We start from the raw sequence: 24382 nt of genomic DNA, 5'->3' as shown, positions 1-24382 counted from the left end.
AAAAGCACGTTTTTCTAAATTCATCAAATTGCAAAAAAAGAAAAGCAAAATCAAAACAAAAAACAGCTAAATAAAAATGAATCTCCCATTTAATTTATTTTTAAAATTCAGTAAATTCTGCAGTAGCAACAAATGTATGCAGTGCCCGTCATACTTAATTATAACACCTCTTCTCCATATGCATCAATCAAACTTTGCCTCCCACAGTTCAAAACATCAGTCTATGCAGCCCTCCGTGGACCCCCCCCCCCCCCCCAACACACACACACACACACACACACACACACACACACACACACACACACACACACACACACACACAATCAGCACAGGTCTGTGAAACATTCTCTGTAACATTATAGTGGCATTTAACAACTAAATGTCATTCAAGATAAGGACGGGGCGAAGATGAGCAAATGTCTCACATTTTGTTGATGCACCTTACCTGCACATTTAATATATGTTTTGACACCTTATTAAAATATGCGTATTTTCTTATAGGTAAGAACGCCAGTAAGTTGGCTTTTTAAAATCTCAACCAGGGTGAAGCCAAAGTAGCATTTCTGTGGACAAACATGAGTCATAAGCGCTTCTGTTTGACGTTTTTCCTCCTCCAACTTGGACAGCTGTGAGGCAAACAAAACTGACCTGATTGATGTAAATGTGTATGAATACAACATCACAGAGGATTTAAAACGTGCCTTAGATTAAGCGCTGTTCTGGGGTAGGTCTCGTCTGTCATTGTAAATCACTTCCCCGGGAGGATAAAACACCACTGCGGGCTCCTCGGGTGCGCACACGGGGACCAGGACCTGCCCTTGCTCGTCCGCCTCCGGCTTCGTGGTGGCTGTGATCGGTCTTAAGGTGGTCAGAGTCGGCGATGTCATCCGCCAAAAGAGTTTTTTCAGCGCTTTTCTGAACTCCCGCCTCATAAGACAGTACAGGATGGGATTCAGGCAGCTGTTGGAGTGCGCAAGGCACACGGACACGGGGAACACGTACACTTGCATGCTGTAGTACTCGTAACTGAAGTGAACCACGTTGAGTTTCACGAGGATGCCCCAGGCTGTGAGAGCCTGGTTGGGCAGCCAGCAAAGAAAGAAGGACAAGACCACTATGGTGACGGACTTTGTGACTTTGGCGCGTCGCTTGGCGCTCGAGGTGTTGATGTTTTTGGAGGTGATGAAGCGCAAAAGGAGCAGGTAGCAGGCTGAGATGATGCCCAGAGGCACCACGAAGCCAAGCAACACTTTTTGAGAGTGATAGAGCGCGAGCCAAAACTGCGCCGATCCGTTGGTTTCCGGGAATTTGACGAGGCACAGGTCCTCGTTGGAAACTGTCACCGTCGTGGAGAAAACCGCGTGCGGCAGAGCGGCGGAGACGGCGGAAACCCAGATGATAACGGTGATGGACCGCGCGGAACAGCAGTGAGCCCGCCTCCGCCTGCCTTTCAGGGCAGACGCGAGTGACCAGTACCTCGCCACGCTCATGGCGGTCAGGAAAAAAACGCTGGCGTACATGTTCATTGCCGTCACATAGGACACTATCTTGCACATCGCTTTGCCGAAAAGCCAAGTGAAGTCCAAAGCGTTTTCCACAGCCCAGAAGGGCAGAGTCAGGACGAACTGGAAGTCAGTCACCGCCAAACTAGTTACGAAAAGGTTGATGGAGGATTTTTTCCACACATGTTTAGACTTCATTAAGTACAAGACCAGCAAGTTTCCAACCAGACCCAGCGCGCAAACCAGAGAGTAAATGATCGAGATGATAATCCTTACAACAGCGGCTCCATCTCCCACAGAGTCAGCTTTCTCAGAGTCTGACAGGTGGAGGTAGTCCTCGTACGAGCTGTTGGTCGTGTTGAAAACATAGCTCAAGTTAAAGGAAGCAGCATAGACAATCCCTGGCGAGCCTTCATAAGCAGTGTCGCTAAATTCTCCAGACATTTTTTAATTAACTTTTATCCACGAGAGTGTTTAAGTCATGATCAGATCCAAATGACTCGCACCACTGAAATAATCTTTGTGTTTGGCTTTATGTGCGAGTTTTCTGCGAAACAAAAACAAATAAAATGTTTCTGTGCGCACAGGCGACACAGTTCTTCACGAGCTTGTTGTGTTGCTCTGAGATTTTGTCAGTGCGCCTCATCTCTCCAAGAAGCTTCCTGACGCAGCTCACGTATAAACGTGGCGCTGTCTTTGGTTCTGGTCCTTGGTGCAGATACCACGAAGAGGGTGGGGGTGGAGGGGTGTTCCACGGACAAGAAAATTCAGAGCATGGAAATAAATTGTTAAAAAAAATTGAAGTGTCTTTATTTTATGCATGAATGTATTTATTTCTTCAGATCATCTGGAACATTTTCTTCCTCAAATCGCACTCTCTGTATCATGCACAAACCCTACACACAAACATAAACACCGATTGTCAGACACAATAAAAGACGATTTCTTGAAAGCAGTGTTTTATTATGGATCTTTTTTCTCTTATACTGATTCCACTTCAGAACAACCTTGTGCGCAAGTAACCTGAAAGTCAGAGAGTCACCTGCTTTAATGCCACATGCATGTGACACGACAATGTCGTTCATCATACAGTCGCACAACCTTCAAAGACACACTATCGTGTGGAGTTTCGAGGACACGCGCTTGGCAACATAAACTTTAAATATCACTGGAACCTGCTATTATTCCTGCACTACATCAAGAGCCACAAGAGTGGTCCTCACAACTGTTCAACATGCAGCTGAACGAGAAAAAGAGTAGTTACGATATAATTGGCAGTTTTTTGGATCAACTTGTGTATCAAATTCACCTCTTCTTTTCCCGTTCATCAAAAAGTAGCCACTGAGGGGATAAACAACCAATTCTGTACCCGTTTCTACAAAATAGATTACTCAAAATGTGAGCTATTACTCCAAAAGACAAATGGAAAAAAGGATCTTCTATGAGTTCACCTTGCAGTCTCAATTTTGTCTCATTTTTTGCACATTTTTGAAGTTCCCACATCAGCTCATCGAAGCTTCAAAGAAAACAAAAATTAACCTTCAGAAAGTTGCACAAAAATCTTTCGAAATGAATTTTTTCTAGGAATGAACAAGCCAGTGTCACTTGCATGCCACGTTTCCTCCGTTGTGTAATCCACAGTGGTAAAGGATCTTTAGATCTTTTGTCAGAACGCAGCAGATTCTTTCTTACTGCTGACAGTCTCGTCCTACGTGTTTTCACTAACAGTGAATTCCTGCTGTATCTGACTATTATGTGTATTATGAGTAGAAGTGACTGCTATTGTGCATCGGAGTGAGTACTCTTCAGATTTACTATGTATTTATTTATTTTTACATTCTAGTTTGCAAAGAAAAAGAGCACTTATTGTATATTTGCATGTGAGGTGAAAATAGTTTTATTTCATCTCACCACAGATGAAAATAAATAAATAAATTACATAGAACTGGACACAATCCAGGCACAGCAGAAAGAGCATTAATAAATGCCTAAGTATCCAAATGTTTAGTATATTATTTGGCGAACTTCATCAAACAAAGCAGCTGAGAAAAAATCTATATATACTTGAGAAGTTTCTACCAGCAAGTTTGCGTTTCAATACCAAGACTGTATATAAAAGATGGGCGTAGCTTCAGCGTCTCAAAAGAGAAGCTAATGCAGAAGTGCCTGTAAGCCTGAATTCTTTTTAAAGGCCACCAGGGGGCAATAGCAACAGAATTCTCTCACAAATTCATGGCTTCAGTGACTCATTTTTGGTCATACTGATTAAGAAATTATCCATTTTGTATATTTTGATCACCCTAATTGTCAGTGATATGCTCACTGACTCTTAACTGACAAGTTATTAACCAATGAGCATATGGTTTCTGCAGATCCCTCGCTCCACCATGTCTGTTTTTAAAACATCAAGACGGTAATGAAAAAATGTTCATCTTAAGGTTGAATAATAGGAGTTCACGGACCGACGGCTGTGTCACATTAGTAGTAGTAACCATCTGGTTCATTTAAATCTACCTCTGGTTTGTCTTCCACCTTGGTGTGATTCACGTGGGCAGGTGTGAAGACGGTAATTGGACTTAAGTGTGCACCAAAACCACAGGGCCAAGAAGACCTTTAGAGAAGGTGGCCTCAGTCCAATTCCAAAAGACTAAATGCCTTCCCATTGCCAGGTATGCTTTGCATTCTGGGATGTAGCAGGTTGCCACAGATGTGCAGCGTACACAAACGGTCAGCCATAAAATTAATGTAAATTGTAATCCAGTATGCCAGAACACAGCAACTTCTTCCTGCATTTACTTGTTTGTTCTCGGTGTGAAACAACTGCAGATTGCTAATCTGGTTTAGGGTTTATTCCTGTTTTCTTTATTCGTTTAACTTTTGTTTCATAAAGGTAAGATTTGAATTAACCAAACTAAGATCGTTCCATGAATCAAATTCACTGCCAGCATTTTCCATTATGTTGGACACATTCCCATTTAGCTTGATGGGCACCACCTGATAAAATTGGTTTTAATGTGATCTAACAGCAACTTACCCGCTGCTAATGCAGAAAACCCAATGCAACCCAAGTTTAATCTCTTATTCCAAGAAAACAAAATCTGAAGGCAATTCAGCTTTTAGTTCTTAACCTCATGTGGAGTTTAGGAGCACTAGGACTGCTTGACATTAGTGCTCTACATTTTTAAGCTAACTTTATGTCGCGGCTGGGGCAGCAGTCGTGTGGTAGAATAAATGAGGACCCAAAATGCAGACGGCGGTGGAGATGCGAGGGGAAGTTTATTTACAGTGAAAATAACAGAGGTGAGGGCAGAACTGAACATAAACCTAAACTGGGTGAAACTAACAAACAAACCTGGGACATAAGGTCAGCGGGAGAAACTCAGAGGTGGCAGATGAGGACGGCTAGACACAGAGAGCGCGATGCAGAGGACCATGGAGAATAAACACAGACAATCTGACAACAAGCAGAAGCCAACACACACTATAAATACACACCAGGTAATGAGGAGATGACACACAGGGGTTGACACAGCTGACACTAATGGACATAATGAGAAGCAGACCTACAAAGTAAAACCGGAAACACACAGACTGTTTTACAACACCAAACGCAGGGACCCGAACGGAGCACAGAGGGAAGACACAGGTAGGGATAATAAACACGACAACCAAACCCAAAGAACTAATACAAATTCAGAATAAACACCAAACACAAGATAAAACCAAAATGAAACACAAAACGCTGGGTCAATGACCCAGGACCATGACACTTTAATTACAGTCTTCACACCATTGGGACTGTAAGTGAACATAAATAAAACATTAAGTCAAGGCCTTGATAGTGAACATAATCTTCACATTCTTTGGTTTTTACAGAAAGTCCAGTCCAGGTGTAAATCGTCCCTTTGGCTGTTATATTTAAGAGAAAGGTCAGGAAAGGTCTCCATTTGCCAAATCACACAACAGTCTGTCGGCTCAAGGCAAGAAAAACAAACAAACATTTAATACATGGAAACTACATCACATTGTTACACAGTGTTTACTTTACATGGTGCCCTTGAGCCAACACTAATGTGGATATATAAATCAATACAGCTGTATCAAATGCATTATACAGACTTTCTGTTATACAGATCCTATTGGCCTGTTTTTGAGAACAATACATGCTCAAGGGAAGGCTGTAAACTCTCAAGAGCCTCAGGAGAAAGAAGGCAAGAGAAACTTTGAGCAAGAGCGTAATGGTGTAGAAAATCTCAAAAGAGACAGTCGGTGCATCAGGAATGTGGAGAATATGTGAGCGTCATGCCGTAAGCACTTAATAAAACAATGTAGTTTTCTGAGATTTGGTTCGAAAACATTTTGCTATTTTTTTTTGTGTGTGTGTGCTTTAATGTTATTGCCAGTGAGTAACTGACTACTTGAGGCACGTAGGCCAAGTCACAGTGTTCTGGCATCAAGTTCTTGATGCCAGGTCTCTCTTGGAAATTAGATTTTTAATCTCAATGATATTTTTTTACCTGGATAAATAAAGGACTAATAAAAAAATCTTGATCCTGCAGCACCCACATTTTCTTGTTTTTTTTTTTATTTGTTAGCAGTGTGGGGCCTCAGATAAAACTGGAATGGCTGATTAATAATTTACATATGGCTTATCAATTCTAGCAGTAAGTTAACCAGTTCAAGCTGCAGTTTCATTGGATAAGACACACAGGATCAAGGGGGTGAAATGAGCTATCATCAACAACGATGAAGGAATTTTATTCACATTATCCATAAAGCCAGGTGGACAGGGTTCATTTTCTGTTTATGGAACTCTAAATGAAAGATGAGATTGTCTAAACCCCAGAGGTACTCTGCTTTCAGTGAACATTTGCTCTTTGTCTTGATCTGATAAGCCAAAAATCTTCCGATGAAACCAATGTATAGGACACACCTCCACGGCACTGAGGATAAAATACAAATAAAAGCTGTGTGAGAGGGAAAATCTTTGCTGTTTCAATCACAACTGCCTGCCTTCTCACTAGATTTCAACTTGTTTTAGAAAATATCTTCACACAACAGCTAGAAAAAGTAACTTAGAGAATGACACCTGTACCAGTCTATGCCCAAATCAGGTGTTTCAAACACAAGGTCAGCAGGCCAGAATCAGCCAGGCAAAGACTCCACAACCCAGGCCACTGGATGGCTTTGGAAAGTAGGAAGGAGGGCATAAATTTCAACTGTATTTTGATAAGTTTCAATGTTTTTCTATTGATAAAGACCCCTCCCAAAGCCATGCGACACCAAAGTAAGTAACAGATATAAAATTAAATGACCGAAAATGATAATTATTATATATGATGTATAATTATATATGTGTATGTGTTGAATATGGAGCTACCAGTTAGGAGGAAAAAAAGAATAACTCGGAGAAGAATTACGGATGTGGCGAAGGATGACATGTGGAGGGTTGGCGTGACAGAGGAGGCGGCTAGGTACACAGTGAGATGAAAGCAGATGAGCTGCTGTGGCGACCACTAAAGGGAACCGCTGAAAGAAGAAGAATTTAAAAGAATTCAAAGTTCTGATTTACCTACTGGGTCTATGTTAAGTATCACTGGTGAAAAACAAAAAGTAAAATATTTTCTTCTCAAATATAGCAGATCAGATATGAACCAGCATTAAACTGGAATAAAGTTAAGGACATACAGGCCTAGTACTGTAAAAATCATGTATTTAATGTAAAGATTTAGAACTGCCTTCCAGATCACATACTTTTCTACTGCAGCCCTTACAAAGTGTGTATGTGTGCACACATTTAGAATAGTCACATCATTGCACCTTCAATTTTGAGTCTCTTGCTGAGTATGCAGAGGTTTGTGAGCATAATGATGACTTACTGAATTATGTTTATTAATCTAAATGTGGTTGTGCTCTGCTGACCTCCAGTGGCATTATTAGGACCTGCAGCAGCTGAAGACAAACTGGTTGGAAAAGTGGGAGGATCCAAAGCCCAGCAACTCTTCCTGGACAACTCCCCAAGCTTGCTTCCAATGCTGATTTAAGTGCCATCCGGTGTTTGGGAGTTACAGCACAGCTGTTGGAGCCCCTATAGCTGGCAGAAATACCAGAGAACAGATGGAGCTGATAGCAGTCATGGTGGAGAGTGAATCGAGATAGGCTTGTAGTTACATTTCATCAAAGGTCTAATGTCCACCGGAAATAAACAGGCACAGTCATTTAAGGTGTTGTTTATGAAAGAGGTTTTTACTGCCTCTCTAACAAATTAAACATCTACAACAGTTTGGCAGGTTTCTGTCTCTCTTATCACATTCATTTCTAAGTACAGCAGACACACCCCTCATATAGAAACTCCAGCATACTCTGGCTCTCACACTTTTGAAGTCAGCTGCGTGCTCTGGCCCAGTGAAATTAGGTCAAAGATCCTAAACTTTCACTGTCAACAAAGTCTAGCAGAGATTTACACAGACATTTTTTTCACAGTGTGATTGGTGTTCAGAGTATTTTTAGTGCTTATTAATCAGTTGGTTTCATTTATGCGGATAAAAATGTGAGAATTAGCCCACTTTTCAGACATCCTAGGCAAAGCATTTCACTGTGGCAGAAGCCAAGAACAAGTCAGTCTTGTCTCCACCTGCAACCAAGACCGTTTTTCACATGATCAAATTCAAACTGACTGTGACCAAAACAAATCACTGAAAACAGAGATTCAAGGGGCTTAATCATGGCATTGCATGAAGTCCAGCAAACTACAGCTGCTGAGAGGATTGCACAACCAATCACACCTTTACACCAACCAGTCACCTGAGGCTGGCACCACAAAAGTGAGTCAGTCAATAAAAAGTCCCGTGTCAGCTTTCCTTTTTACTGCACTAAAAAGTATGTTTACAGCCTGGTATAAAAAAAACAAAAAATAAAGCATGTCTATGGAGAGCTGGAATGGGGTGGGCTTTTGGATAATGGAGTTTGGTTCATGGCTGCTTTGATTGACAGGTGTCTAGACACTGCAGCTGAAGTCAATAAATGTCTCTAGGCTTCAGCTTTGCTACTTTGAGCCATTAAACTGTACCATACCATCATTTGTTGGTACCTTGGAAAGTTATCAGGCTTTATTTCATTTTCTAAGTCAGACAGATGTTTTTGATAGGATTTAAGGGTTGTTTTCTTTCTTTCTTTCCTTCTTTTAGATGATGTAGCAGTTTTACACATTTGCTTAACACGTGAAAGATCCCTGTTTTAAGCCTTGGAGTAGACAGAAATCCCTTGGGGCTAGTGTAAAAATGTGCCAAATCTAATATGTGGAGTTACCTGATGCTTCAACTCCTTGTTAAAATGGCAGCAGCTTTTTTTGTTTTTGTTTTTTGAGCAACATTCTGGTCCACACTGCATTCTAACTGGTGGTACTAACGTACCATGAGGCACATCAGGGGACCGCACTGGGGTAGGGCAGCCCACTCCTCTAATGTAGGTATACTGTGGACATGCTGCACATTTATAATGGGTCCCTGTCTGCTTAGTGTGAGCAACCCACATTCAGCCCATGCCATGAGCTGCCCCACTGGGGCCAATCTGGACCTAGGCTCTACATTACACAGTGGGTTGCCCACTGTGTAATGTAGGCCTGTTCACAGTAGCTCCACATGGGCCCCAAGAGGGCATCTTTGCTGGGATGGCTGTGTGCAATTTTATGTAATACAGTGTATTACTGCAGTCTACCCTGACTTCACAGTCCAAATCGATACCATGCTATGAGTAGTATGTAAAACATTAGAGCTTGTAATCTGTACTGCCACCGTGGTTTACTTGTGATTTGCTAAAAAAAAAAAGCATCGACCAGGCTCTATCCACGAATGTACTGTTGTGGTGTTTTAAAGTACAAAGAGAAAAAAGGCATTGCATTGTACTCCAGGCAGTGGTAGTGATGAGCTAATAGCCTGTTTTGTTTTTCAACTGCTATTCCTGCAACATGGTTGACTCAGTTGTGACATCCCTCCCATCTCTGATGAAGTGAAAGGAACGTGACATATGCGCACAACACAGAGAAACAAAGCAAGTGCCAGCAGGTATGTTAACAGGAAGTACACAAAAAAGACAAAAAAGAGCTGGCATTCTAATAGGATTAGTTTTGTAACAGCTGTTTCATGTCATTGAGATTCTTTGTTTCAATATGACGTGTCAAGTATCGTTAAAGTTTGGTTAGACCAGTTTTTCTTCATACAGAAATGATCTTCCACAGATGCAGATGTAAAGTAGTAGCGCAACAGTATTTAGCGCGAGTTGTCAGCTGTTCATGGGGTTGGCAATTCCATCTCCCCTTTCTGACCCAAAAACACGACCTGATGCGTCCACCTGGATTTGCATGGATGCATCAGTGTGTGTAAAAATCTGCCTGTGGATGAGGCTGATAGTATAAAAAGTGCTGGATACAGTAAATTACAGTTAATTTACCTTGGAATCAACTATGACAATAGTTACAGCCAATATAACGCATAGCTGTACAATACAGTGGTGTAGACTCCTGATCACGTGAGGACCTTGATAAAGGTATAGTCATTGCATCAACAGGGACCAAGGCCATTTGGCCAAGGTCAGCAGTGGCTTCTCTCTGGCTTGTATATCAACAAGACATTAAAAGCCTATTGTTCGGGACTAGAATGAGAGAGCATATTTCTCCCACACTAGCTTGATGATTCAGTAGACAGACACTCACTCTATCTTTAACACCATTAAAAATGACATTTTTGATAAAGCTAATAATTAGGGCTGGATGAGGCATCCCTGAACCCTCCTGCTGTTATGCTGAAATAGAACTAGCATGCTGGGAGCGTCCCATGATTCACTGAGTGTTTCTTCTTCACCCAACTCTTTTCAATCTGGGTTTATACATCACTTTGCATTTAATTATTAGTTATTATTATTATTATTAATCTCTGCCTCAGGTCAACTGTGTGTCTTTTGTTCTGTCTCCCTCCCAACCAGTCGTGGTGGATGGTTCGCCCCTCCCTGATCCCGGTTCCACCAGAGGTTTCGTAATGTTTCTTCCCACTGTTGCCAAATGCTTGCTCATAGGTTTTTTCTGACTGTTGGGGTTTTCTTTGTATTATTGTATGGTCTTTATCTTACACTTTAAAGCACCTTGAGGTGAGTGTGGTTGTAATTTGGTACTATATAACTAAAACTGACCTGAACCTGTGCTTGTGTCAGATGCCTCACAGTATGAAGGCTCTAGGTTTTAACCTGTCCAAAGACTTGCTTGTCCGGTTAACTGGTGATTATGAAGTGGCTCCTTGGTGTGACAATACATGTTTGGGGTGACCTCTCATCCAGTGTCTGGTTTAAAGTCTGTAGAACTGGATAGAGTTGAGCCTAAGATAAAGAAGCCTTTATGCATCAAATACATGAAGTCTGTTGAAATAATGTGAATATATTGGCAGCAGATGACTATCTGAACCTAACTGTATGCACCACAGTGCTGTCAGAGGCATAAACAGATCATCAATCTGCACCACACAGTGAAGCCGCAATTATTAGTGGACCACTGGAGCAACACATAACATATGTGTCATCTCAGTTATTTTGTTTTTTGTGAAACAGAGAAGCTCTGAAGAAGTTTTTGCATTATAAATTTTCCATTTCTAGTACATCCACTCCCCTCCTGCAGATAAGGGACCACAGTGAGTTTCTGCACACTTACCTTCCAATCTAGACAACAATCAGCAACATTGCCCTTGAGACCTTCACAGAAGCGAAACAGGAGGCACCACACAAAAGACTGCGGCTCATGATTTTCAAAAAGCGCTCCGCTGGGTAGGACAATATCAGACCTCAAAATGGTGAGAACTCACCAATAAGTACACTCTGCTAACACAAAACTAACCAGACCAGCTGCATTCATTTACATTCATATTCACCAGACAGACATGAGGGTAAATCTTCTTAATATAAAATAAATCTTCTTACTCATATCTCTGCATTTTCAGACACCCAAATAATTAGTTTGAGTTGACCTCCTTGGTGTAACAGTATGATATCTCTGTCTGCCATATTGTAAACGACGCTTCTAAGAATATGGACATAATAGCTTAGCATGTCGATACCTAATAGAGAACGTGCATGGCATTTAAGGTTCTACTAAGATGACAAAATTGTGAATTTTAAACTCTTAAGATAATTTTGAATGTAGTAAAATCTATCTCTCATGTTTCTTTAGCAGACTTTTAGGATAGTACATGTAATAGATGCTGTGCATGTGCATGACATACACTAAAAAAAATGTAATACAAAAGTATTTTACTGTGTATTTTACAGTTTTGTACTGTTTTTCTAGAATATCATTCAATTTACATAAATAGACTGTGATTTCACATTTCAAATGCAAATTAATGTAAAATCACTGTAAATGTAATAAAACATAATTTCCTTGTTTGTTAAATGTATTTGTCTGTACATATGCATATTTAGATATATAAAATGATTCTTATAAACTTTTTTTTACATCAAATTATTATTATTATTATTGTTATTTAGGGCGATTGTGGCTCAAGAGTTGGCAGTTCACCTTGTTGTCAGAAGGTTGCCGGTTCGAGCCCCGGCTCGGACACTCTCGGTCATTGTGTCCTTGGGCAAGACACTTCACCTACTGGTGATGGCCAGATGGGAATTGTAAAGCGCTTTGAGGGTCTCAAAAAGCGCTATATGAATGCAATCCATTATTATTTAAACCAACTGTTAATTGTATATTTCTGTACATTTAAGTATTATGATTCATATTGCCGCATTCATTGACCTTGTTTATAGGTAATTTCATTGTTTAATCACATTAAAATGTTCCTAATTTAATGTTGAAGAAGGCAAAATCCCATGTGAAATTAGGGCAACAAACTGTATTGCCATTACTGAAAATAACCGTATTTTCATGGGAAAGTTATTTTCTGGTATTGTCTTGGCGCCCCAGCTGCCAGAATATTACTGTTTTTTTAGGATTTTTTTTATGGTGTATGCAAAGCTGTGATGGTTTTAAGGATAAAGTCAGTTACAGGATAATTCCCATTTGGGGATGTAATGCTGCAGGTTTGTGCCAGCAGGATTACATCTCTTTATGTCGTAGGATGATGGTGTCTTATGTTCACTGTCAGACTGGTATTTTTTGGCTCACACTGCTGACACAAGTTACAGCACCATAGCAACATAACAACCCCCTGCAATGAAGCATAATTATGATTTAATATGACTGCAGTATGTCTTGCATGTTTGTTTATGTAGTCCAGAGTCTGTGTTGTGGAGGATGAAATAATAGTTTCATATGAAAGGTCACAGAGATACAGTTATCTGCAGGAATTTGCACATCAGCAGCGATCGTGAACACTTATTAGCCTGCAGAGTAAAGGCATGTTCCATTTATTAGAGAGCACCACATAGTGTCAGTTTCATTCGAAAAGACAAATTAGAAAAAAATGGCTGAAGCAAATGCAAATGCACAGTGCACGTAGGAGGCACATTTACTGACAGGTGACATATAAACATGAGAACAAGCTTCTCTGACTTTGTCCTCACTCTCTTCAGACTACATTTAGAGCTCATACACATACAGATACACATTAAAACCCCAAAGTGAAAGGCTAGCAAGTTTGGAAACTGTCTCATACAGTGGAGCGCTTTTAGTTAAGCCAAGCCTCCACACACAGGCTCAGCTGTTCAGCCTCTGTAGCTCAGAGGCTGCTCGGCTCCAAATATACAGATCAAAACAGCCTTCAGCACAAGTTCTCCTTGTCCTCCTCCAAACCAGGAGAATCCAGAACCTCATTTTATACATACTGTATATATATATATATATATATATATATATATATATATATATATATATATATATATATATATATATATATATATATATATATATGTGTGTGTGTGTGTGTGTGTGTGTGTGTGTGTGTGTGTGTGTATATTTTTATACATGCTTTTCTTGCATTGCTAATGTTTCTGAGTAACAATATTCGGTGTTAGTTCATTTCTGTGGATTGCTGAATAAGTGATAACTGTTGATTTTACTGGTGCCTGTACAATAAACACTCTGATCTTGTGACGTGACACTAAAGCAAAACCAGCCTTAAACAAATAGGAGCAATACAAAAATGACAAAAAGCTACTAAAACAGCAGCTGGCAGTACTCTTGAGGATTTCTATACATCTAATGGTTTGTTCACATGACAGGAGTTTATGGAGTGCCGTATCTTCGTGCAGTCCTTTTTCTTCCATGTCTTAGTGTCCATGTGTCGCCCACGAAGGGCACTATCTGGTCAGCCGGATCAACTGTTATCACTGCCTGCCAAATGGTGTCACAGCCTTTTCCAGGATAGCAACAGTTTATTTAGTGCGGTGCAGCCCAGCAGCACTTAGTCAGAGGGTAGATGAGCCTGTTCCTCCACAGCAGTGGAAAAATCACCCGTGCCAGCACACCAGCAGCTAAACACAGCTCTCCGACTGATATTTATCATAAATCCTGGACGGCATCTTCTTTGCTCTCACACTTCTTTGAAGAGTGTTAAAAGGAACTGTATAAACTCCCATAAAGTGCACCGACAGATTTATCCATAAATGCCTCGGTGCCGTTCACAAACCTCCGACTGCTTAAGCGAAGGTGACAGCTATCATCTTTTATGTATAAAAGATTCCCAGACACGTTCCTCAGCTAGGTTCTCATACAGAATTTGTGAGGGCTTGCTCTGCTGAGTCGGGCTTTAAAGTTGAGCCTGTTGCATTGCTGTCCGTCATCATGGCAAGCTTCTCCGTCCCATTCCTTGGTTCCTCCCTTTGTGTGTCCCTTTGCAATCTCCTCCTACAACTGAGAAAGAAACAATCATGGCCAACAATCAAGAGCCAAGAGCTAATCATCAGTATGCAGCAGGCATCCACTCTGATCCTTTACATGCATTCCATACAATGGTGAAAAAACATTTCATTTAGCCCCTCACATGTACACAGACTTACCGTGAACAGATGCAGATGAAAACAACAAGAAGAATTAATAGCACAAGCCCTGCGATGGCACAGGTAATTATGATTCCTTGATTGCCTTGTATCTGCACCTCCAGGTTTACGTACTCACACCTGGAACCAATGTAACCGATCCGACACCTGTGACAAAGAACATAAAATGTGTTCCTAACTTCATTTTCGTGTGCATTTTTCTTGCAAGGCATCTGTTCGTCTACTTCTTTAACATGCTCGGACGGAACCCTGGAAACATTGTCGTGCAGGAACATAAATGACAGGGCTTTCTTTTGCACCCTGTTGTTTGTTCAAATAAACATCCTTGTTGTCAGTCTCGTGTCACTGTCTCTGCTCCACAGCTAAATGATTTTGCAGAATGAGTTTTGTTTAAATTACATTTTGCACAACTCGGAAACAGAGTTTGGAAATCTGCGCCTCACCTGCAGGACGGTGCATCCTGGTCCTTTATGTAACGACACTCCCCATGGATGCAGTAATGCTCAAGTTCCTCTGGGCATTTTGAGAAGTGCCCATTCGACTGTCCAGTATCTATTGTGTCTTCTGGAGGAGTAAAATGTGTAGAAAGGGGAGGAGTCTAATCATTGTTAGCAAGCACGTATAGAAGCTCATAAATACAGAAATTAAACAGTGAAATTTGTCAGTTGTTCTATATAAAGCATAGTTTTAATCAGTTTTGTTAAATAGTCTACTCTATGATAATGCCTGTTACCATCAACAATGACCCTGTCAATATTACTAGGCATAAAATAGTCCCTTATGAAAGCCCTCGCAAAACTACAACTTGGGCTGGTAGCTGGAGTTTGTTCCCTTTAACCTGAGATAGATGAACTCTGTTGCATATCGAAGTTATTTTCTTGATCTTATGCCAAATCAAAAATATACTTTGTTTAGAAAAAACAAAAAGCCTTTTTTGTTTATGGTTTGAAAAAGTAAAGCACAAATTTTTTTATTAATATTACTATTTATCAAATTCTAATGTCACTGTCACTGATTGTATACAAAACAGATAGATATATATGTCGAGCATATAGACACTGAGTGAAGTCAGTGCGTTAGTGCCTTAACCCTGCGTTCTTTCTAATGGTCAACAGGGGGAGACTATTGCGACTGCCAAAAGAAATCAGATTGTAGAGAAGTCTTTGAGTAAATTATCCTACGTTTGATTTTGGAAAACATTTTCTTAAAGGACTCAATGTTTTAGAGCCTTCTTCAATACAGCATAATGCTTATCTTGTAAATTATGGTTCCAATAAAATGGTTACCCCTGAGAAGTCCTAGTGCCATGTGCTGTTCTTGATTTCAGGTATCGGTTGCACTAAAACAACTTCTAAGAATAAGCTGTATCATTACCTAATCAGCTCAGTCTCTACTTCAAATACTTTTGAGCTCATTTCTCAAAAGATAGCAAGACCAAGTTCAAGTTAGAGCCCCCTTATAGGCCTAATGGAGATTTATCAGTCACCTTGTCTAAATGAACAAATGTACCAAAAGCAAATGAGCTCATTTCTACAAACGTCTATTTCTGTAACTGTGACATGATCTTCTTTGATGTACTCCCTCACCTTCTGGCATGGCATGATGTGTGTATATATATAGACTGTTTGTAACACGATCCACTGAAGAACTGTGCAATGCATGCCAGGAAAGGCCTGGTGTCATCGAGATCTCATTAGACACGTGTCTCTACAACTTGAGCTCCAGAAGAGCTGGGATGCTGTGCAACATCTCAATAATAACTGAATATGATGATTTGCAAATCTCCTTATTCCATATTTTATTCATGATAGAACATAGAAAACATATCAAATATACGAACTGAAAATCCTTTAAGAAAAAGTTTGGCTCATGTTGAATTTGATGGCTGCAACATGTCTTTAAAAAGTTGGGACTGGGCCATGTTTAACACCAGTCTGTAAACAATTGCAGGACTTTTGGAAAATTAATGTTTTCCCATTATTATCTGATATGAAATTATAGCTGCTCAGCAGTCCTGACTCGTCTTATTTTCCATTTCATGATGCATCAAATGTATTCAACTGGTGAAAGATCTGGACTGCAAGCCAGTTTAGCCCCTGAGCTCTTCTACCATGATACTTATTGGCCTTGGGGTTAGGGTTAGGCTTTGCTTTGGAGACTTTTGACCTGAATGCTGATCATAACCAGATTGTCTTTGTCCTTGTTAATCCGGAGCGCACCGTGATCCTGTTTTACAAAAAGAATTTCAAATTTTAGTTTGTCCGATGACAAAACAGTTTTCCACTTGCCCTCATTTTAAATGAACTTTGGCTCAGGCTGCATTTCCGGATCATGTTCATGGCCTTTTCTTTGCACGACAGAGCATTTGTAGTTGGCACGGTGAACTGTGTTCGCAAACATTGATGTCTTGAAGTGCTCCTGAGTCCGTGCCAAAACGTTCCTGCCAGAATCATACCTGCTTTTAATGCAATACTGATTTTTAGCCTTGTCTCTTACCCACAGAGAATTCTCCAGATTCTCTGATTATTTTGATGATATGATAGTATTATTACCGTAGATGATGAGATATTAAAAGTGCTTTGAGAAATATCATTCTAAAATTGTTCCACATTCCACATTTATTTTGCAGATTGGTGAACCTCTGCCCAACTTTACTTCAGAGAAACTCTGCTTCTCTCATAGGCTCTTTTTTAATACGTTATCGTGTTAGTGACCTATTGCCAGTTAACCTAATTAGTTATAAAATGTTCCTCCAGCTGTTTTTTTACCACTTACTTTTCCAGTCTTGCGTTGCCCTCATGACAACTTTTTTAAAACATGTTGTTGCCATTAAATTCAAAATGAGCTCATATTTTTCACGTAGTAGTAAAATATTCCAGTTAAAAGACCTGACCTATTTTCGAAATCATCCTGTTTTTGTTCACATTTTTGAAGCATCCCAGCTGTTTTCGAAATCAAGTCATTTCATTAAAATTCTTTACAAAATGAAATGGGATTCTGTTTCCATCCTCTCCCTTTTCTCTATCACAGACACACATGATAAAACACACCCTGACAGCTGCTGGTTAGCCATGGAGATGAACTTCTGACCACTGGTTTCATATAACACTTCTTCTGAATACCGCTATCTTTACAAGCGGCTCTCATGACATTATCTTTGAATATTGAGCTTGTAAAACAATAGTGCTGCGACATCAATGAGAGCGCTTCACTTGTTAGCTGAAACACGAGACCCAGTTTGCTGTCATGACCTCAGTGCTGAAAGGAAAAATCTCATGTTACGAAGTTTAAAGAGATAGTCTGGGAAGTAGCTTTATTTGCTGTCTTGCCAAGAATTAGCCGAGATGGGGCAACCGATACCACTGCCACTTCGTGAGCTATAAAGCTAACACTAGCTGCTGGTTTGCTTAGCAAAAACAGTGGAAAAGAGGACATAGCTAACCCGAACAAGTCTTTAGACCCTATAAAGCTCACAAATTAAAATACTACATCTTTAAAAAAAAAAAAAAAATCACAAATCAAAGTGAAAAGCGGTGCTAAATAGTGTGTTTCAACCTGTTTCTGCGCTTTCTGCACACCTTAGCTAAACAACGATGATTGTTTTATAGATATACAAACATAAAGTCAGTTTTCGTTTCAAATCTTAAATAGAATCTATTAATTTCAATTCTTTTCAAACTATTAATTTGGACTGATTAGAGCTTTTCTATTATATAGTCAGCTATTATTTTAATTTTATTTTGTGTCTTTGTTTTCTATTCATTTTAGTTTCTAGAGTGAAAGTGTAAGTTTTAGTCTTTTTTAATCATTATTGTATAGAGAGCATAATTCAGATGCGAGAATAAGGAAATCAGTAAAGGTATTACAATAAAAACTCTGAACTTTCTGGAAGAAGTTCACATACAGTCTTCTAGATATCCACAGTCTCAGTAAGCATGTCCATCAATGTCTTATCAGCAAAGTTGTAATAAAAACTTTCACCAACAGATACTAAAACTAAGCATAATTCCTCAATCTTTTAATTTTATTTTAGTTAGCTTCCTAAGTTCAAAAAATTATCTAAATTAATCTACATTTTTCCAAAAGAATACACACACACACACACACACACACACACACACACACACACACACACACACACACACACATATATAGTAAAATAGATAGATAAATTTGTGCTATTGTACTTAATCTCATATAAAATACAACACCCATGTTATGGGTCTTATCTAGTGGTTTATTTCCCCCAAAATCCATCTAACAATGATGAGATTGCAGTTAAAATTTGCTTAATTACAGGAATTACCCAGCAGAGGTTGTTGACAATATCTCTGTACTAAGGGCTGATACATTTTATATTGTGTATTGTATATTGTGACTCCTCAACAATATACTTTTCCAAGTGTGTCTCATACCAACATCTGTCTTACTACTTCTACTACTGATAAAGTCAAAAGAAGCAGTTATGATACCGTCACAGAAACGCCCCTTACACCACCTTTCCATATCTACCTGTGCAATTGTCTCTGTTGCCATGGAGATGACAGTCGGACACAGTTCCAGTGGGAGGCGCGTCTGTGGCATTCCACTCTGCCAGGCAGTATTTGCATAAGGTCAGAGCTGCAGCCAGGAGCACAAACAAAAAGCCAATCACACACAACCAACGTACGTACACCTGCACATTTTAACCAGCGTTTAGCCGCATTGTACTTACAGGATCTGGATAAGAGATGACAGGACTTTTACTACTCTATAAACATCCTCTATTACTTTTCCTGGTGACTGTATTGGCAAATAATTGTTTTTTTAATATATAAACCTATAGAAAGGACAACGTCACAAACAGTTTCCAAAACTTATATTAAGGGAAGCCTGATTTGATGATGATTAATGATCACAGAAGATGCACATTCCTTGTGCATGAGCTTTTCATTTAATCATTAACCACAAGTGAAGCTTGTTGTACAAGTACAATTATTCCACAAGTTGCTTAGCAGGGAATTGCCCGTAAACTTGTTTTGGCTCCATTATTTTGATAACACATGGTTTTAATACCAGTCAAAACAACATAGAGCTATTCAAATGACATTTTAAAAACTAGATATGAGAAGAAAACTAGAACAGTACAGGACATGCATTTAAAACAAGAACTATTTACATATCATTTTAATATTATCCTTTTGGGTTTTTAGCCTTCTGCTTATGGACAATGAGAAAGAAAGGTGAACAAGAGAAAAGATCTTACCGATTACTATTCCTACATAGAGTCTGTGCACTTTGGCCATCTCCTCACTTGATAAAAGTTTTCATCCAGTATATTAAAGTTCAGTGTCATTAACAAACAAAAGTCAAACTGGTTCAGTCCTTTTTCAGGGGTCAGCGACCTTTGAAAAAGGTGTGGAAAGGCTGTGGAAGTTCCCCAGTGGCGTATCGTATTGTGGTTCTTCATTGATGGTGGCTAATTTCATAATCAACCGGGAAAGCTTGAAGCTATAACCAAAGCACGTCAGCTCGCTGACTCTTCTGTGACTGACCTGAGCTGCTGGGTGTGAGAACAGAAAAAGGAGGCGGCACTGAAACCGAACTCCGATCCCCGCCCATACTTTTAAAGCTTTAAAGGAGAAGACAACTCCATTCAAGCTACTCTGTTTATTTTCTCTGTAGAGAACAAGTTTGCCTTTATACCTGAGATTTGCTTTCTTAAGAATGAAATGACAGGTGGAGCATTCATTGACAATACGTGGCACCGGTTTAGCTGAAAAGGACTTTAGATTCTATTTTTAATTTTCCATTCCACTGTCCTTCCCTCATTCCCTGGAACAGAAAGCAGATAAATGTAGGTGGATGGGTAGGAGATAAAATCTGATAAAATAGATGGCTGGAACAGCTGGATTCCTTGCAGGTCTGCACTGATTCCTGGAGAGTTTAAGGAAAGTGAAATAAAGTTTAATGTGGAAGTTTAAATGGTTGTAGCAACCTTCTTTTACTTACACTTTAAACTTCAGTTACATCATTTCATTTATTCATTTTACTACTTTTAGGTGAAAACTTTCGAAGAAAAAATAGAGTAAAGAGTTTAAAAAGAAAATAGGAGTGGTGGAGAACCACTCGTCATGGGAAGTCCCTCGGCTTATCGAATAGCATAGCTTTAAGGTCACATGATCTAAGCCTAACTATCAGCTTTATGAAAAGGGAAAGTTTTATTTCTAATTTTAAAAAGTGGAAAGGGTGTCTCAAAGCACAGCTGTTCACAGTAGAGAGGCCCAGTAGCTGAAGGCTCTTCCATTCTACTTTTATAAACTCTAAACCTGACCAGAAGATGGTGTAATTTCACACTTTTCCACACAATAAGTGGAGTAGAGGTGGAGTTTTTAACGACATAGTAACAGGTCTTTGAGAGCCAGAATTCTTGCTGATTGCCAGGTGTTCAAATACTTATGTGCAGCAGTGCTATACAAATAATGTCATAAAAATTATACAATGTGATTTCTTAAATTGTTGTTTAAATGCTGTGACACAGTGGGAATGCACCGACAATGTGAATTTCAGACCCCTCCATGATTTCATGATCGCAGAGTGTTCAAATACTTATGTTGCTCACTGTATATGTTTGAGTCTATATGCATAACTATGACCCTGTATGGATGAAAGAAAATCCGAAATCAATTCTAACTTTTGCACCCATTTGTAATGGGTAATGTGTAATGCTGCACAATCATTCCACATTGGAAAAAAAAAGAATAGTTCAAAGAAATCATTAAAATCTCAAAGTTATCATGATGCCGTACTTTAACTCCTTTTATCACATACAGTTTAGAATCACCAATTAACCTAACAGGCATGTCTTTGGACATGAGAGGAAGGCGGAGTAGTGCAGGCACAAGGAGAGGATGCTAACTCCATACAGAAAAGCTCCAGCTAAGATTCAAACTAGGAGCCTTCATCCTGTGAAGGCATAGCACTTCACCACCTTGCCACCTTTAAATCAGTTTAAACTGGATGTTTAAGCTGGAGACATGATCTTGCAGTCAGTAGCTACAGTGGCTTGCAAAAGTATCTCTCCCCCCCCGCCTTGAACTTTTCCACATTTTGTCACATTACAGCCACAAACATGAATCAATTATATTGGAATTCCACGTGAAAGACCAACACAAAGTGGTGCACACGTGAGAAGTGGAACGAAAATCATACATGATTCCAAACATTTTTTACAAATAAATAACTGAAAAGTGGGGTGTGCGTAATTATTCAGCCCCCTGAGTCAATACTTTGTAGAACCACCTCTTGCTGCAATTACAGATGCCAGTCTTTTAGGGTCTGTCTCTACCAGCTTTGCACATCTAGAGACTGAAATCCTTGCCCATAAAACAATTACCAGCACTTCTAAAGCTCAGAGCTTAACACCCATTTTATTTTTATTTTATTTTTTTTATATAAACATATATCTACACACTGACTGTAAATACATGCTTACATATGACAATACTGTCTTAAATCCCTCTTCTCTGACACTCTGAAATCCAGACTTCTGCCTAAATAAACTGCAAAGATACATGAGAAATGAGAACTAGGAGTTTATTTAAATTATCTGCAGAAACCGTTAAAGCCTTGTTTGCAGAGCAAAGGTTGCTAGCAAAGGAGGCATCATGATAGGAGAGCTATTGAGACTCGCCCATGCAGCGACAGGAAAAGGAAGTGATAAGGCAGAGCTGTCTCGTGACTGGCTAGACTTGTTTTAGGGAGATTAAACAGTTTCTTGAACAATGTAGACATATAAAAAAAATAGAAGTTCTGTTTTAAAATAAAATATACAAATGAACTGACTAAACAGACAACGACTTATGTAAACTGTCGCGCACAAATACAATGAACAACATGGTTTTTATATAGTTTGTAAAGCACCTTCTGCACAGAGTGCATTTATTTTATTTTATCTAAGCATTCTCTTCAGCTGGAACATCCAAAAAGTTTTAAAAGGCTCAAAGGATAAATGAAAAGTGGCATTTTGTCTTTGCAGTTTTGAACAGGAAGACCCAGTTTCCTCTCTCTGGCTGTGTTCCTGACTTAGACTGAACATCAGGAAGCGCAGACGCCACGAGATTCCAAGGCATAATTTAGAGCTCAGCAACAAACATCCGCTTTGAAAGCTTTACAGATAATCACTGTAAGACTGTTTGGTGCAGAAATGGCGTTTTCACAGCACTTTGTAAAAGCAATTTAAAAGAAAAACTGAAAAGACTGTACGTTCACGGGATGTGCTTTAATGTGTTTCACCAAAAAATTGATGATTTACAAAACTGTGTAAAAACATTTTTAGAAAAACATGAAATTAAAATCGATTACACTATTAAAAAAACAAAGCAAAATTAATATCTTCTTTGAGTGGGATGCCACTTGTATCCACTTTGTCTTCCACTGCAAAAGGTGCAAAACCTTTTATTCCACATTTGAAATCGAGACGTAATAACAGGCGTTACAAAGAAACAAAGCTGCACATTTTATGGACCCTGACCTTCACACTATGGCACAAGAGCGTGGTTCTCTGAAAGGGTTGCTGCCTGTGGGGACTCCGACCAGCAAGGCGTCTTTTCCTGCGTTCTGCAGACAATACTGCTGGAGCTCTGCAGCTGCCTGGGACACCTGGAAGCAGAAACAGAAAAATACACTCAGATGGTACAACTTTGTAACTCACATATACTTTAAAAGGATTTAAAAAAAACACACACACACAAATCAAGTGCAGGCTTTTTGTTTTCTAGGTTGTGCAAAACCAAAAACTTATATGTGTAACTGACACCCAGAGTTTATTAGCATTTACAAGAGCAGATATTACAAATGAATAAATTCCTTCATTTAAAAAAACTAAAACATTCATAAGATAATATAATGCTTATAATACAGAATACAGTGATAGTAATACAATACATAATACAAAATTATAAATAGTTAAATACATTTATAGATTATTAGGGTTGTAGTTGAGGTGGCACTAACTATTTTATATTGAATATACTGATTATCCAGTTTATTTTTTAAATTAAGTAATACTTAGTAAATAACCCAAATCTTAAAATTATTCACAATAAATTGGAACTTAGTAGTAAAAAAGCTAATCCAGGTTATATTTATAAGCAGAAATCTTGAACTTTTTGGAGTTTTTAGAATCACCAATTAACCTAACAGGCATGTCTTGTTACGAGACACTAAGTGTTTTAAATAAAATAGATTAAACAATCTTATTCTAAATCTTATTCTAAAATTAATCTAGTTGCACTTTCCCAACATTCATAATGTACATATTAAACAAAATAGTTACATCAATCAACAAAAGCTAGTTTGTAGAAAGCAAGCAGTCGTGTTCTGTAAAGATGCCAGCTTTACCTTGATTCTTTCCACACTGGCCTCAAGCTTCAGTTGTTCTACCAGCCGTCGCATGTTGGATAAATTGGAATTGGAGGTCATGTTGTTTATAATTGTTTTGGGAGAGAAAAAGTCCTTGGGAAGGAAAAAGGGGGAAAAAGATGTCTCTTTAGTCTTTTGCTCTCAGCAGTTGCCTTTACTAATGGGCAGCAAATGCTGGACAGGAACAGAGTGGCCGGGTTTCTTTCCAAATGACCTCATTGCACTCAGCTGAAGAAATGAGGAGTGATACAAACACACTGACCTCCCTGTGCACTACCAGAGACTTCATAGAAAAGTGTTTTAGAGCTGTCTTTTAAAAGGGAATTCGAGCTCCATTCACCCAGATTAAAAGTACTAGTATATTCAAAAAAGACTGTAGTCATTTTAATAGTGCGTTTCCTTAGAAATACAATTTGACACCCCCCCCCCCCCCCCCAAAAAAACAACAACAAAAAAACAAAACAAAACAAACAAACAAACAAACCCAGAAG

The 24382-nt window shown here is 39.2% G+C and overlaps 3 protein-coding genes across 5 annotated transcripts; all 3 read right to left on the bottom strand.

The window, feature by feature from the left end:
* Positions 1-306: 306 nt before the first annotated feature.
* On the bottom strand, positions 307-1946 carry rxfp3 (relaxin family peptide receptor 3). The gene has a single exon (XM_039999994.1). It carries the CDS (start codon positions 1944-1946, stop codon positions 708-710), a length of 1239 nt encoding a protein of 412 aa, XP_039855928.1. The 3' UTR covers positions 307-707.
* An 11551-nt stretch (positions 1947-13497) lies between these two features.
* Positions 13498-20088, bottom strand: btc (betacellulin, epidermal growth factor family member). Of its 2 annotated transcripts, none has more exons than XM_039999996.1 (5): positions 19735-20088; positions 19002-19109; positions 14933-15087; positions 14490-14636; positions 13498-14343 (listed from the first exon to the last, which is right to left on the bottom strand). In XM_039999996.1, exons 2-5 carry the CDS (start codon positions 19071-19073, stop codon positions 14199-14201), a joined length of 519 nt encoding a protein of 172 aa, XP_039855930.1. In that variant the 5' UTR covers positions 19074-19109; positions 19735-20088; the 3' UTR covers positions 13498-14198. The 2 variants fall into 2 exon arrangements, with proteins under 2 accessions (XP_039855930.1, XP_039855929.1); XM_039999995.1 differs by having other exon boundaries at positions 14933-15053; positions 19735-20082.
* A 2640-nt stretch (positions 20089-22728) lies between these two features.
* Positions 22729-24135, bottom strand: gng10 (guanine nucleotide binding protein (G protein), gamma 10). 2 transcript variants are annotated; one of them, XM_039999999.1, is made up of 3 exons: positions 23871-24135; positions 23002-23129; positions 22729-22922 (listed from the first exon to the last, which is right to left on the bottom strand). In XM_039999999.1, exons 1-2 carry the CDS (start codon positions 23949-23951, stop codon positions 23004-23006), a joined length of 207 nt encoding a protein of 68 aa, XP_039855933.1. In that variant the 5' UTR covers positions 23952-24135; the 3' UTR covers positions 22729-22922; positions 23002-23003. The 2 variants fall into 2 exon arrangements, with proteins under 2 accessions (XP_039855933.1, XP_039855932.1); XM_039999998.1 differs by having other exon boundaries at positions 22729-22904; positions 23871-24126.
* Between the last annotated feature and the right edge of the window lie 247 nt (positions 24136-24382).

Source organism: Simochromis diagramma, unplaced genomic scaffold (genome assembly GCF_900408965.1).
Source record: "Simochromis diagramma unplaced genomic scaffold, fSimDia1.1 OVJJ01000596.1, whole genome shotgun sequence".
In the NCBI taxonomy this organism is placed as follows: Eukaryota; Metazoa; Chordata; class Actinopteri; order Cichliformes; family Cichlidae; genus Simochromis; species Simochromis diagramma.
The sequence above is the reverse complement of the archived record's forward strand: the minus strand, read 5'-3'. Positions and strand labels throughout refer to the sequence as shown.